The following is a 14,824-nucleotide window of genomic DNA, read 5'->3' as shown; positions in this document are numbered from 1 at the left end:
TTGATTTGGTCTGTATGTGTTATTGACAGGTGGGCCTTAGTTAATTCTGTATGTGAGTCGAACAAATCCCCTCTACCCACAAATTACGTAGATTATTACAAATTAACACATGAACCTCAATACGTATTCAATACTTATACCAACATTGTCCGTAGCGACGCACGAACATAATTATCTAGTCTATTTCTAAATCAAGCAAAGTTTCCACCTAATTTTTTTATTCATCTTATGAGATGGATATGTCGGTCTTAGTCCATCCCATGTGCGAGTCGGACAAGTCCTCCGTTGACAACTTAATCATATAAATCCTTATACATTAACGTATGGACAACTACATATATCTGATATCTATACCAACTTTGTCCGTAGCGCACATGGGCAGATTTGCCATCAGAATCCTAGTTGGAATCTGAACAATTTTCTATTCTATATATGATTTGCGCATGGCTAAGTAGTCCACGTAGGTAAAAAAAAATTACATCATCGGATGGTAAATCGACGGCAAACAAAGTTACTATAGATGTAAATATCTTCGCTTTCCTCCTTCCTCCCGACACCTCCCCAATGCTCCATCCGGCACCGCCATCCTCCCCGTCCTCTCCGTCTCCCGTCTAGCGCTCCGCTTTCGCGTTTGCCCTCCGACCGACCGCCTCCGCCGCGCCGCCGGGCCGTCTCGTTCAAAAAAAATCGCCCCCCTCTCCGCGTCCCTGCTCCGTCGCCGCCACTCTGTGTCATCCCTGGCCGCCGTCCACCGCTTTGAGGCATCCCCGCCCGCTTCCACCGCGCCGTCCCCCTGCTCCATGCCCGGTGTCGCGCCGCCACTCCGCATTGTCCCTAGTGCCGCAGATCCGTGCCACCCTGCCACGGTGATGCCGCGCCGTCCCCCCTGTCGCACGCGCTGGAGCTCGGTGGATCTCGGCAGCGGCGCTCGAGCTTTCTGACCTCGAGCCCGACAGATCACATCGGGGGCGCTCGAGCTCTCCGGCCTGGAACTTGGCGGATCTCGGCGGTGCAACTCGGCCTGGCTTGGCAGCAGCCCCGCCGGCCGCCTGCCTCCCAAAAACTGCCTCGCCGGCCATGTCGCACGCCGGTTCCAGCCCTCCTTGGTCGTGCCCTCCTCCTCCCTGCTCTCCTCGGCCTCGCGCACAGGAAGTAACGATGGCAGCGGCACCGCGGTGCGAGGGACCGGGAGGCTAGGAGCGGATGACCCGGCCACGATGGCTAGCGGTGGATGTGAGGCCGACCACGTCCGCACCTCCACTGTCACGCGCCCGCCGACCACCATTGCAGCTCCGCCCTCGTCAAGCACATCAAGGCGCTTGTCCGTCTCGTAAGATCCATTCCATCCTCCTTGCTGCGGTGGTTGGATAGAAAAAGTACTACTACTACGGGATCCGTCCGCTTTAGGCTTCCGCTGTTGTTCCCCCGGCAGTGCTGGCCCTGAGCCAGTGCAGGCGGTGCGACCGCACCGGGCCTCTTAAAATTAGAGGCCACCAAAATTTGCTATGCTAATGGACCTGTCAAGTTACAAGTGTTAATAAATCTTAGTATGTGCAGCTACATAGTCTAGGATATATAACTATATAGCCGAGTTCATTAATGACAATGAGTTTTTCAATATTACTCTCTCCATTCAGTTATGATAGCTATATTTTCACATGTCACAGTGACCAAAGACATCAAGTATGCTTATCAATCCATTAATCACGTTAACCATCCTCTCTTCATTTCTGCAATTTCTTCTTGGTGAGAAGGAACCTGAAAAGGCATACGATCAACCGCAAGGAGTTTATCGCATCCCTGAGGAACTAGAGGCACCAAAGAAGTTCCGCACCAACTCTAGAATATTCTGCAACAACATTGATAATGGTTCCTCAGGGAGGCCTGTATACAGTTCTGCGCGGTTAAACCTCTTTTGAAAATATGCAAAACTCCGAGTTGTTCAGTCCTTCAACTGCTCAGGACCAAGGGATGAAATGCGAACAAGCCCCATCCTCCATAACCTTAGGTATGAGCCAACTTATTCATAGTACATACGGAAAAAGTAATATGCTGTGCACAAGGTACCTACAGGGTGTGAACATTGACGCAACTCCTAATCCACCAAGTCTCAGTTTGAGCTTTGCTCGAGGACGACGGGGGAGAGGGAAAGAGACCGCACCAAGCTGAAGAAGTTGCGGAGGAGCGCCACCGACGGGCTCACCCCCATGAACGCTTCACACGCGTACGCGAAACGAGCTAGCGTGAGGATGGCGTTGGGGGTGAGATGCACCATGTGGAGGCCGAACTCTTCTAGCGCCGCCATGAAGAACGGTGAGAAGGGAGGGATCAACCCCACCAGAAGGAATGGGAGGAAGGTCACTACCTCCCGGGTATGGTGGAGCACCAGGAAGGCATCGCCCGGTGCAGCACGGTGCCCGCGGGCACCAACTTTTCCGCCAGCCCGACGGCGACGTCGTTGTCGGCCGTGGAAGGAGCGAAATCAAGGACACGAGGATCGCTCGCTTGCACACCCCGGCGAGCCATGGCCAGAGCTTGGAAAGCTGGAGGCGAGAACAAGGAAGAAGAAGGAGTCCGAGGGCAAGAAGAGAGCGTAGCGGCCAGCTGTGCCCTCCCCTTCGCTTATATACTTACGGGCTGGAGGGACGCAAGAGGATCAGCTGCCGCGGCGCCTCGACTCCCCCGACGGATTCGGCACGACCCCCCACGATGGCGACGTGGGAAGTTGAACGGCCGCGACATTAAAGGGGCTCTTGGCCCCACCACCAACCTACTCCGTGGGTTGATGGTGGGCTCGGGGACTACTATCAGCGTAATGAGGAGGGGGGTCCCCATGACCCCGGACTTATGCTCGATTAAGAAAGAAGGGACCCACCAGCCGCGTCAGCCGGTGACGTCAGCCAAGCGCGGATGTGGGCCCCCACCAGGGACGTCCGCCCATGGAGGTGGGCACCCACATGGAGCGGGCCGGGCCTGACCTGGCACGTGAAGCCCGGAAGGACATTTCCTTCCCCTAGAAGACACCCGCCCGGTAAAAAGGTCTTTTACCAGGCGGTTACAATGCCTCGTCGCTGGGCTCGACGCAGAGCCCGAGAGGGTGCCGCGGCTTCCTCGTAAGAATATCATGATTACCGGGGGGGCGCCATGCACTCAGAAGATAAGACGATAGGTGGCGGATAGCTTATCTATGGACGATGGCCGGGACCCACTGTCATTTACCGCGCCCCCTGCCGTGGTAAAAATCAGACCCACCCCGGGCGACGCCTCGGGGTTGAACGGGGTCACCCTGGACCAGGAGTCCGCAGGACGACCCCGGAAATCGCCACGCGGCTACCTCACGCCATCCAGGATGTCCTTTGGGACACCCTAGGGCTCGAGAGCCGGCCTGACAACCTCGGATCACCCCAGGACGTAGGGGACCACCCGTTAGCGCCTGCGGCCACCCCAGAGCACCCCGGGACGCCCCAAGGTCGTCCTGGAGTGCCCTTGACACCGGTGGGTCCCCTAAAGGCCTACTACAGCGGGCCTGACAAGCCGCTTGCCCGCTTGACAAAGGCAGGGCAGCCTAGATGACGGCGGCCGCCATGCAAAGAGTGCGTTCATACAAGTTAGAGAGCAACAGAGAAGTCAGATATAGTCTATAAATAGAAGGGTCCTAAGACATGTAAAGGAACCGCTCTTTTGGGACCTAACTCATACATTTCGGGCTTGGGCGCTCCAACTCAGGATCAGTAAAGAACCAATCACAACACACTGGACGTATGGTATTACGCCTCCGAGTGGTCTGAACCTGTCTAAAAACCACAGTCTCCACTCGCTTTCTTAAGGGAGATCCTTGTGCGGTTTATACCGCTGGCCGAATATCTAAACAGAGTTTCCTCGAATCTCTGTTCGCGGTACTCACCCACCATCAATTTTCGTACAGGTCTCGATTTCCATGTTTATTTGGGCTAACAGTGTGACACTGCCATTTTTCTCTTCAGCACGTGTCACGAGCGGTGGAGAACATCTTGGTACAGCTTGTCCAATAAGCAACGAGTATTTTAATCTTTTCGTATTTCAATCTCAGCTCTTATCTCCTTCCCTTCGCCATGTACTGCAAATCCACCATTCTGACGGACGACGATAATCATGGGAGCCAGGGATCCCAAGTTCCCCGTTGCTCCTTTTTCCGATCTCATCTGACTCATGTTCCGCGGGCTCCCAACTTACTAACCGTCGATCGCATTCTCTTTCGGTTTCTAAAAATTTGGGTGCTACAGTAATTGACAATGTTTGACCACTAATTAGAAGTATTAAATGTGAATAACTGACAAAACTCATTCCACAACCCCGGGTGAAATTGTGAGACGAATCTTTTAAGTCTAATTAGACTACAATTGGAAAATATCGTTCTACAGTAACCAACTTCTAATAATAAATTAATTAGTCTTAATAGATTCGTCTCGTGATTTCCGATCCATCCATGTAATTAGTTTTATAATTAATATATATTTAATATTTTTAATTAGTGGTCAAACGTTATCTAAAACTTTTTCACCCAAAAATTTTTGAGAACTAAGGCCGTGTTTAGTTTGAGTGCAAAAATTTTTTCGTTGGAATCTTAGTAATTTGAAGTATTAAATGAAGTCTATTTACAAAACTTTTTGCACAGATGGGTTGTAAATCGCGAGACGAATCTAATGATGCTAATTAATCCATGATTATTCAATAATTAGCGGATAGTTACTGTAGCATCCCTGTTGCAAATCATGAATTAAGTAGGCTTATTAGATTCGTCTCGCGGTTTACAGCCCATTTATATAAAAAATTTTGTAAATAGACTTCATTTAGTATTCCATACATATATCGAAATATTCGATGTGACTCTTTTTTCGTTTAAACCCGGATAAAGATCTAAACAGGCCTAAACTACCCCTTCTCGCTTTTACCCCCGAGCAAGCAAGCTGTAAAAATAATCGGTCAGTGAGTAGTGGTTTATGGGAAACCGTGCAAGAGAGCAATGATGACCTGTTCAGCTGACACAACGACGCAGGGAGTAATGATGAGCTGCGCCCGCACTATGAATGATTGGAGCGACATAGGGAGATAGATATTTTAGTTAAATCATCTTGAGTTTTTTTAATAATAATCTTGAGTTGTACTCTCTGATCCCCATCCCATATTTTAGAGGCACGGTTCAACATGTTGAACGTTAATACTATACATATTCTTAATTTTTATACGCAAAAATATGTGCATCACAATATTTTTGCTGGGTATTTTTAAATGCATATGTACTCCGTAAATAATTGTCGCTATTGTTGAATGCATTTTTGAGTCCTTAGAAGAAAATTGTGCATCTCTGTTAATTTATTTTTTTTATTTTGCTTGGGTACATCTTGAGGATTTGAATAAAAATAAATATCCTAAATATTTTCATATGTACATTCTTATTATTTACGTGAAAAATTATACATTCTAATATGTTACACTATCTCTTAATTTATTTTATGATTTATAAAAAGAAAGTGCATCAAAACGTTTGTTGGACATTCTTGGATGGATACAAATATGTGTATCTAGTACGCTCAGGTTTTTATGTTTTTCATGCAAAAAATATGTGCATCCCATCCGTGAATAGTCAAGATAATTTCTTGTTATCTAACAAAACTTATTTATTTTTATAGGGCATCAGGATATGCAAGTATTTGTGCATCTTGACGTGAATATAATTCTTTTGTTTTTATTTACATATCATATTAGATTTGTCCTTAATTAAACTTAACTAATTTTGAGCAAGTTTATAGAAAAACCATCATATGCACTATCAACATTTATACTTCATGGTGGATCAACTAAACAAATTTGGTATTGTAAATATTATTATTTTTTTATAAGTATTTGTCAAATTCAACTTAGGACAAACATAATACAACATGTAAATAAAAATTAGAGGAAGTATTAATTTTCATGTACTAATGTGCCTCTGATTATTGATAAAAATATAAAAATAAAATATACCCATGCTGTGCTGCTACTAGCTGAATTATTTGGGTTAGTAAAAAAATAGTAAAAACATTATGTGGAGTGCAGGCTCGCAGCTACGCCAGGAGCTCAGGTATGCGTGTAGATCTCAATTTCCGTGTTTATTTGGGCCGACAGTCTGACACTGTCATCTTTCTCTTCAGCACGTGTCACAAGCGGCAAAGAACATCTTGGTACAGCTAAGGATGGATCTAAACATCCGAATTCTTAGAATAAATTTGATATTTTAAAATAGATATGCTTAAAATTTTATGCTAATCTTTTTTTATATTATCAAGCATATTATTACACATAAGAATAAAATTTTTGTATAAATTTTTTATGTATTATTTGCTCCCTACAATTAAAAAGGTGAAAAAAGATTCGTATTCGTATCCGATCCGTATTCGAATTTTTATATCTATTATTTGAGAATATATATGATAAATTTGAGGTTTAGTTTTTTTGAATCTTTACAAGATCAATGTTAAATACAATGCTATGAATTTAAATAGTAAATTTTATATCTTATTTGTCCATAATCGAAGAAAAATGACCAAAAATCTGACATTCGAATATACATCCGAATCCATCCTTAGGTACAGCTGGTCCAATCAACAACGAGTATATTAATCTTTTTCTATTTCTCTCTCAGTTCTTATCTCCTTCCTTTCACCACGTGTTGCAAATCCACCATTCTAACGGACGACGATAATCATGAGAGTCGAATTACCGAGTAGGTGGAACGATTTCTGGACTGATTCCTAAGTAACCGAACAGATCCAGATATGTTTCTTTTCTTGCTTGAAAAATATGTGTAGATGATTCCTAGCCGGATAAGTTTCCTCCGCAGTAATGCAGATGCAAAGGACTCATAGCAATAAGATGATGTAACTATGTATGTAGGCTGTAAGAGTTGCCACATCATTTTTGCCTTGTCCACTTGTGGGACGAGCGACGGCGGCGTCATTGGCGTCGCTACCTTTTTGGAGGCGTCGTTGTGGAGACCCATCTTGGTTAGCCGGTGGATACGGTGGCTTGGCGGAGCAGCTCGTGCAAGTGACAAGCTCAAAGGGGGTTGTTGAATTCAGTGGTGGCGACCGAAATCATGTTGAAGGCCAGGAGTTATCGTATGGACGTTGGTTTTGGACTGCTTGCAGCGGACCGCGGCGGCTGGCATTGCCTGGCAATCGTCAGTGCGGCGTGGGACTGCTTCAAAGGACGGTGCTTGCAACACCAACGTCATAGGACAGCTTGGCTTGCCATGGACTACGGCGGGTCGTTCTACCTTGCTCGGCGACTCCGGTGTGATACATCGTCGGAAGACGGTGCTAGCGACAACTTGGTTTGGTACCATGGCGGCGGTGGCTGGTACACGGGCTTCGCAACGAGATGCTGTCATTCGAAGGGTGTGGTTCGGCTGTCGAGATGCATCATTGTTCTTCATCCTGGTGGCGACATTATAAACGAATCCGCGACTCGGAGTACTGTGGCGGAAGTGGCGAGGCCCCCGCGTGCGGTGTCTTCGGCGAGGCGACGAGAGCGAGGAGGAGTCCAACGACGGATGTGGCGAGACCCCGCTCGTTGTGTTTTCGTGGCGACTACTGCGAGGTGGCCTGCGTGCAGTCCGCGTTCGGTGGTTCTACTTTGCCAGATGATGTACGATGTTGCAACGGCACTACGACAGCAGGTCCCGCATGGCGGTGGTTGTCGGTGCGGTGTTATCCGTTTCTCTCGTTTCCCTTCGACTTGGGGCCATGACTCGACGGCGACTTCAGAAGATGTGAAAGGTTGTTTGCCGCAGCGGCTATGCTTCTTTTCTGCCTCTGTTGCCCTGTATATTGTCCGCGTCGATGTCCCATTCCGACCGGACTGAGTTGTCTCGTTTGAGACATGTGGTGTGGCTTGTGTCGACGTCCCAATCCGACCAGCCTGAGTTGAGTCGAGTTGAGTTTGGCGTGTGTTGATGCCCCAATCCAACCCGCCAGTGTTGTTACTGTGATGTTTTTCTTTTTTTTGATCATGGCCTTCTAGGGACATAATCTTGTATTTTTTCTGTTGTATCAATAGAAACACACTCGTCGAGTGTTGTTCGTTCATTAAAAAAGAGAAGAGGAGAGAAGAAAAATGGGTGCTCCAACGGGCATCGATTTGCCGTCGGTTTGGAGGTCGATTTGCAAAAAATCCCCTCCTATCACAAGCAGAAGGCCACACTGTCACGTGGGGAGGCGATGGTTTGAGCGCGAGCTCCAAGGAATTGCCAGCAGGAGGCACACGCGTTGTAGCTCCGTTCCCAAGCAGTCGTCGGCAGAGACGGATCCGCTGCGAGCGGGGGATTTTTGGCGCGTGCCGTGGTAGCAGAGAAGGAGAAAGCGCGGAAGGAGGAAGCCGGCCGCCGCGGCACCGCCTGCGTCACGCAGCCGGCGCGGAAGGCAGGTACGGCGGCAGCTGGAAATTCATCCCGACGGTGTTGGTTTGCAGAGGCGCATCGCCGGCGGATTCCATTCCCGTTGATGCGTCGCCGCCGTCAAGCTCCCCCGCCGCACCGGTGGTCAATTCACCGCGTATCTTATCTTACAATACGATTCGCGCACCAAAAGACGGGCAGCGGATCGGGCCACGTCACCCGCTAACCTTCGAGCCGTCGGATCCAGCCAAGACACAATATGTGCCGTCCGATCGGGTCATAGCGGGCCACTCACCCGTTAAGCTGTCAACCGGATGGTCCCGAACCCGCAGGCAGGATTGTGGGCGAAAACCACAACCCCAGGCGCTCCAGCCCCGGCGATGGCGGGGTCCGGGGCGGACGCGGAGCAGGCGCAGAAGCGGGCGGCGGCGGCGGTGTACGACTACGAGGGCGACGCGCGCTGGTCCGGCTACTGGTCCAACATCCTCGTGCCGCCGAACCTTGCCTCCCGCCCCGACGTCATCGACCACTACAAGCGCAAGTTCTACCAGCGATACATCGTGAGTACCCACCGACCCACTCGATAGCTGCTGCCTGCTGCCTGCTGCCGTCGCCCTTGCCCACGGCTCTCCTCTCCTAGCTTCGATTCCTCAATTCCTTCCCCTGCTGCCGCTGTTCCTCGAGCCGTCCTTCCGCGTTGGGTACTAGTAGGATCTGACGCGCTTTCCGTACGGAAGCGCGGTCGTTCTGGGTACATATGCTGGGGTTGTTTAAGCTTGTTGAATTGAGCTTGTTCGGTACTAGGAACTAGGATCTGCCGCGGCACGCTGCTTGCTTCACTGGCGACGGCAGTATTGCAGATGGGTTGCCCGTTGCGACCTGATTGCTTAATGTAGGCTGTCCTTCCTTGAAGGCCACATGTTCGTTTCGATGCAGTCCTTGCTTCGAACCCTGGATGTTATTTCCACTTGATAGTAAGCTATGATGTGCAATGAACTTGGTGCCACAACTAGGTTTCCAGTAATTTGTTCGTCCTGTTACAGACAGTCTAGCAAGCATTTTGAAACTTGAACTTCATCTCCTTCAAGTTTTTTTATTCCTGATGACGGATGTGCAACATGTCCATTCTTACTTTCTTAGTTTATGCTGTATATACAAGCCATCTATGAGTTCAATCAGGATATTCTTATACAACCATTCAGGCAGAGCCATAGAAGAAGCTTGTTTGTACATAAAGCTAACAAAATGAGCACACAAATTCTTGCCATTGTGTTTGCTTATCATTTTAGTTAATATTACCACTTGTGTGACACTAAAGAATGAATCAATACAGTGGTTCATGCATTTTATTTCTTCTTTTATTTTCACAGGACCGTGATCTGGTGGTTGAGCCAATGTCATTCACCGGTTCCACTCAACAGAACAGGCCAGATGTAAGGTCTTCATCATCGCCATCCAATGAGAATCTCAGGGCTCGTAACTCAGGTAAAGCATGTACTTTTTGAGCTTTTTACTGACCATAGGATCCATCATTCACATCTATCTGTTAGCTGAGTCCATTTCATGTGCAGGATCTACTTCGAGGTCAGCACCACCGCGGCCACCGCCAACACAAACGGATAGTGCTGTCAACCCTTTACGGTTTGATGCACGGACTATACATTTCTCCATCAATGCCTGGGTAAGCAATAAGCCACCTTTCCTTTTTGGTAACGGGTTTTTATGTATGCCTAAAAGACCTGCTGGTAGAACCGTAGAAGATGTTCCATTGTTCTGTTTGATTCTATAATTTCGCCTATTTCGGTAATCCTTGTGGACATGGCATCAATCTCTGAGCCATCAACCTGTCACGTTTTTATTTATTTTTGGTATCTTGGTCCTGCTACTCTTTTTTGGACATTAACCTTGCACGTGCTATATACTTGGGCGTGATCAAATTATTATTTTCAGGTACTTGTAGTTGCTGGTCTGGGAATGCTTCCAATTCTTCCAAAACACCTTGCTGACAGAACTTGCAAACTTTCATTACTGGGAACAATATTATCCTCGGGATATTCTCTATACAGTACTTATGGGGTAAGTGCCTGCCTATCTGAAGAATGAATATTTTTTTTACCTGGAGGGACTTTGATCAGATGTTCCTTTTTGTGTAAAGAAACCAAGAGCATGGAACATGCCAGCAATTCAGGCTTGGTTACAGTCTGTACTTGCAACCAAGGATTTTATCCATTTAATGTTCTCTTCTATGCTCTTCACATCTCAATTGCACTTAAAGAGTAAGATGCACTTTTTCTCTTGCAAGTTCGTGACCCCGATATCTCCTTTTTTGTTGCTTTATGCTTCTGCTTATAATTTTATATTTGTAACAGTTGCTGCACTACCTGTGCTCTGCTGGGCACTTGATCATGTAGCCAGATTCCTAAAGCATAATTTCGCTCGATCCTCTTTCTACACGTAACTGCATGCTCCACTAGCTGTGAAGTTTGTTTCTATATCCTCACAAGTTGCAACCGGTACCCAGTGTCCATTTCTCAATGCTGTATTGATTTCTTTTTCAGGAGATACTTGGAAGAACCTTGTCTTTGGGTAGAGACAAACAATACTACACTGAGCCTCCTTAGTTCAAATGCTGAAATCGCCTTGGACTTTCTCCTGATCATATCATTGTTCTCGTACGTTTATTCAGTTATCCAGATAATTCTGAAATTTTAATTTTGTCTGAATAATTGCAGATTTTGACCTGTACTTTTTTTTAATGTTGCAGGTGGCGCCGTAGCATAATTCAGACGTTCATGTACTGGCAGGTGAGTTATCCTCCAAACATTCAGCCTTCCCTTTTTGCATTTCATCTCTTATTTCCATGCACTGGATAGCTGAGGGATTAGTACGACGTCACCTGTGCTGTTTCACTGCATGTAATAATTCCTAACCTCTGTGTACCTCAGGCCATATGTAGTGATTTACATTGTTTTCTGTATCATTCTAATCCAAGAAATTCAATATATATATCTTCTGCCCTGCTTTTTGTCCATCAACAACTGGTTACCATCTGGTTGGCAATAGCAAGTAGGTTATTATTTAGCTATCAGCTTTCAGGTGCATTGCTGCTCCTTTCTAAGCTACTTATATCAACAGTCAGCACCCGCTGCATTTTTTATTGCATCACTTACCAGTGTCTTCCACATGGTTGTATAATGTGCAGGTGTTGAAGCTGATGTACCATGCTCCAGTGACATCCAGCTATCACCAGAGCGCCTGGGCGAAAATTGGGAGGATTGTAAATCCATACATCCACCGCTATTGCCCATTCCTCCAGACACCCATTTCTGCGATCCAGAGATGGTGGTTCAGGCAGTGAGATAGGCGGGGAAATTACATATGCTGCTTAATCATTGAGCCACTCCGGTCTTTTGAGATGGTTAAACAAACATAGCGTGTTGTTGATTTCCTGTAATGCAGCTGCGCACTGTAACCTTTGCAAGTTTGGACTTGCTGGATGACTGATATCCCAGAATTATGGAGGGTGCTCATCGTAGCCTGTAAACTCAGAGAGGCGGTGTACATTGGTGCAGGAATGAGTGGATGACCATGTGTGCTGAATACAATCTCAGCCTGGTTAAGGTAACTTAATTTCGTCCTGCCCTTTGCGTTATCCACTGGTAGTTTCTGTTCATATTTGGATTGACGATGTTTATGTAGAGCACGCGAATTTGCTTAATATCTATGCTTTGCAGCGTTTTCGAAGTAGTCACTGGTGTGTGTTTAAGTTACAAACCCAAGTCGTGTCATTTTCATTTCGTAATTTTTTGTGACCACCATGTGTGGTTTACAGACATAAAAGGACGGCCCAATATTAAGGAGGAGGCACAGTGGCACACTTGTCCCTAACTAGTGATACTGATGCAATTTTTTTAAAAAATAATACTAATGCTAATACCCAAATACTGTACATAGCACAGGAGCCGCATAATAGTCTACACAAATGATATTTATGGTTGCTCATGGGTTAGATTTCAAGCATTAAACAGTCAAATAGACAGCAGCTGTCTGTGGATTGGAGAAACTATCTGCTAAGTTGTCTGTGTTGCTAATTACCAAAACTTACAGACAATAGATGTATGTGGGTTGGAGATGCCCTTAGCTTGTAGCCAGCTGATGCATATGTTTCAAAAAAAACTTTGTGAAAGAAAGAAGTGGGCCTAACATTAATAATTTATTCTGTGTTTTAGTTAAATTATTATACCTGTGAGCTATTTGTTGGTTGTACATAATGCGGTAAAATTAGACAGCTCATTTGTAGGCCGTTGTTCAACCTCTGCTCTCAACCGCTCATCTCTTCCACCATGCTCTCAACCGCTCATGTCTAGACTCTAGACCCAGTGGATAACATGTGGGAACTACTCCCTTGCCAGGCTGCGACCCCCAGTCCCCCACCAGCCACCAAAACAAATCCACCACCGCACCACTCGAGACACGAGACAAAAACGCAAACCGTCACCAACCAAGGCTGTGTTTAGTTCCCCAGCTCCAAACTTTTTAAATTTTCCATCACATCGAAATCATATCGAAATATTAAATATAGCAAATGACTCATGCATGAAGTACTAAATATAGGTAAATAAAAAAACTAATTGCATAGTTTTGATGTACGTTGCGAGATGAATCTTTTGAGCCTAATTAACCTATGGTAGAACAATATTTATCATATACAAATGAAAAATACTACAGTGCTTTTCGCAGATATTTTTCGCATACTTTTCGCAACACACAGCCCAAACGTTCTAGCGTCTTCCCTGCTCCATCACCTCTGACCTCTCTCACGCACGCACGACTCGAGAAGCAGGCCGTTCGGCGATGGACAAGGCGACCGTGGTTCTCTACTCGGGTCTCGGCGGCATCGGCCACCTCACGCCGATGGTCCAGCTGTCCCAGCTGTTCGTCCAGCACGGCGTCGCCGTCACCGTCGCCCTCGTCAAGCCGCAGGAAGAGCCGGCCACCAGCTTCTCCGCCGAGGTCGCCCGCGCCGCCGCCGCCAACCCGTCCATCACCTTCCACGTGCTGCTGCCGCCGCCCTGTCCGGCCGAAGAGGAAGCCCCGCGCGACATGTTCGACCGCCACCGCCTCATTGACGCGCCGCTCCGCGACTTCCTCCGCTCGCTCCCGGCGGTCCGCGCGCTCGTGCTCGACATGTTCTGCGCCGGATCGCTGGACGTCGCCACCGAACTCGGCATACCTGCCTACTTCTTCTTCGCCTCCGGCGCCACTATCCTTGCAATCTACCTCAACCTTTCCAGCGTGGTCGCCAACATGGGCAGGAGCTTCGCGGAGCTCGGAGACTCGCCGCTCAGCCTCCCAGGCGCGCCTCCATTTAGAGCTGCGGATCTCCCAAAAATTGTACTCGACGACGACGACGCCACCCGGGTCTTTGTTCGCCTGTTCGAGAGGATGCCAGAGTCCAATGGGATTCTTGTCAACACGTACGAGTCGCTGGGAGCGCGTGCAGTGCACGCCCTCAGGGACGGGGCGTGCGTCCCCGGCCGCCCGACACCACCGGTCTACTGTGTTGGGCCGCTGGTCACGGAGGGCGGAGACGAGAAGCACGAGTGCCTCGAGTGGCTGGACGCGCAACCGGACAGCAGCGTCGTGTTCCTCTCATTCGGGAGCAGGGGCACGTTCCCCAAGAAGCAGCTCCAGGAGATCGCCGTCGGCCTGGAGAAGTCGGAGCAGAGGTTCCTCTGGGTCGTGCGGAGCCCGCGCAGCGAGGAGCAGAATTTTGGCGACCCGCTCCCTGGCCCTGAGCCAGACCTCGACGCGCTCCTCCCCGAAGGATTCTTGGAAAGGACGAAGCACCAGGGGCTCGTCGTCAGGTCCTGGGCGCCGCAGGTGGAGGTGCTCGGCCACAGGACGACTGGTGCCTTCATGCCCACTGCGGGTGGAACTCGACGCTGGAAGGGATCACGGCGGGGCTGCCGCTGCTGTGTTGGCCGTTGTACGCGGAACAGAGGCTGAACAAGGTGCTCATCGTGGAAGAGATGAAGCTTGGAGTTGTGCTGAGGGGCTACGACGAAGAGGTAGTGAAGGCAGAGGCAGTGGAGGCGAAGGTCAGGTGGGTCGTGGAATCCGAGGGAGGAAGGACCCTTCGGGAGCGTGCCACGGCGGAGAAGCGCAGTGCGGTCTAAGCTTTGAGCGAAGGAGGCTCATCTCGTGCTGCTTTTGTTGAATTCCTGAATAGTTTGTAAAACTCTATCGATATACGGTATGGTAGTATCTAAGGGTGGAAACGAATTCAGATATTACAGATATTCGTTTTTCTATTTTCTTCCAGTTTTCATCCCCTACGATGAAAACGGACCGTGATATTCGAGATATCCAAATCCGTTTCCATACCTAGTAGTAGCGCATAGGATTTTG

General features: G+C 48.1%; 2 protein-coding genes across 4 annotated transcripts; both read left to right on the top strand.

Moving 5' to 3' along the window:
- The first annotated feature begins 8,236 nt into the window (after window positions 1–8,236).
- LOC120673675 lies at window positions 8,237–12,055 on the top strand. 3 transcript variants are annotated; one of them, XM_039954635.1, is made up of 9 exons: window positions 8,237–8,973; window positions 9,784–9,898; window positions 9,964–10,094; window positions 10,364–10,489; window positions 10,569–10,689; window positions 10,783–10,867; window positions 10,972–11,085; window positions 11,178–11,217; window positions 11,616–12,055. In XM_039954635.1, the coding sequence occupies exons 1-9, from the start codon at window positions 8,728–8,730 to the stop codon at window positions 11,769–11,771; spliced, it is 1,134 nt and encodes a 377-aa protein (XP_039810569.1). In that variant the 5' UTR covers window positions 8,237–8,727; the 3' UTR covers window positions 11,772–12,055. The 3 variants fall into 3 exon arrangements, with proteins under 3 accessions (XP_039810569.1, XP_039810571.1, XP_039810570.1); XM_039954637.1 differs by having other exon boundaries at window positions 11,178–11,328; XM_039954636.1 differs by having other exon boundaries at window positions 9,985–10,094; window positions 11,616–12,051.
- A 1,212-nt stretch (window positions 12,056–13,267) lies between these two features.
- On the top strand, window positions 13,268–14,592 carry LOC120674958 (anthocyanidin 5,3-O-glucosyltransferase-like). Its single transcript, XM_039956053.1, has 2 exons — window positions 13,268–14,324; window positions 14,366–14,592. The coding sequence occupies exons 1-2, from the start codon at window positions 13,268–13,270 to the stop codon at window positions 14,590–14,592; spliced, it is 1,284 nt and encodes a 427-aa protein (XP_039811987.1).
- Window positions 14,593–14,824: the final 232 nt, after the last annotated feature.

The sequence above is a fragment of the Panicum virgatum genome, chromosome 5N (assembly GCF_016808335.1).
Source record: "Panicum virgatum strain AP13 chromosome 5N, P.virgatum_v5, whole genome shotgun sequence".
Lineage (NCBI taxonomy): Eukaryota > Viridiplantae > Streptophyta > Magnoliopsida > Poales > Poaceae > Panicum > Panicum virgatum.
The sequence above is the reverse complement of the archived record's forward strand: the minus strand, read 5'-3'. Positions and strand labels throughout refer to the sequence as shown.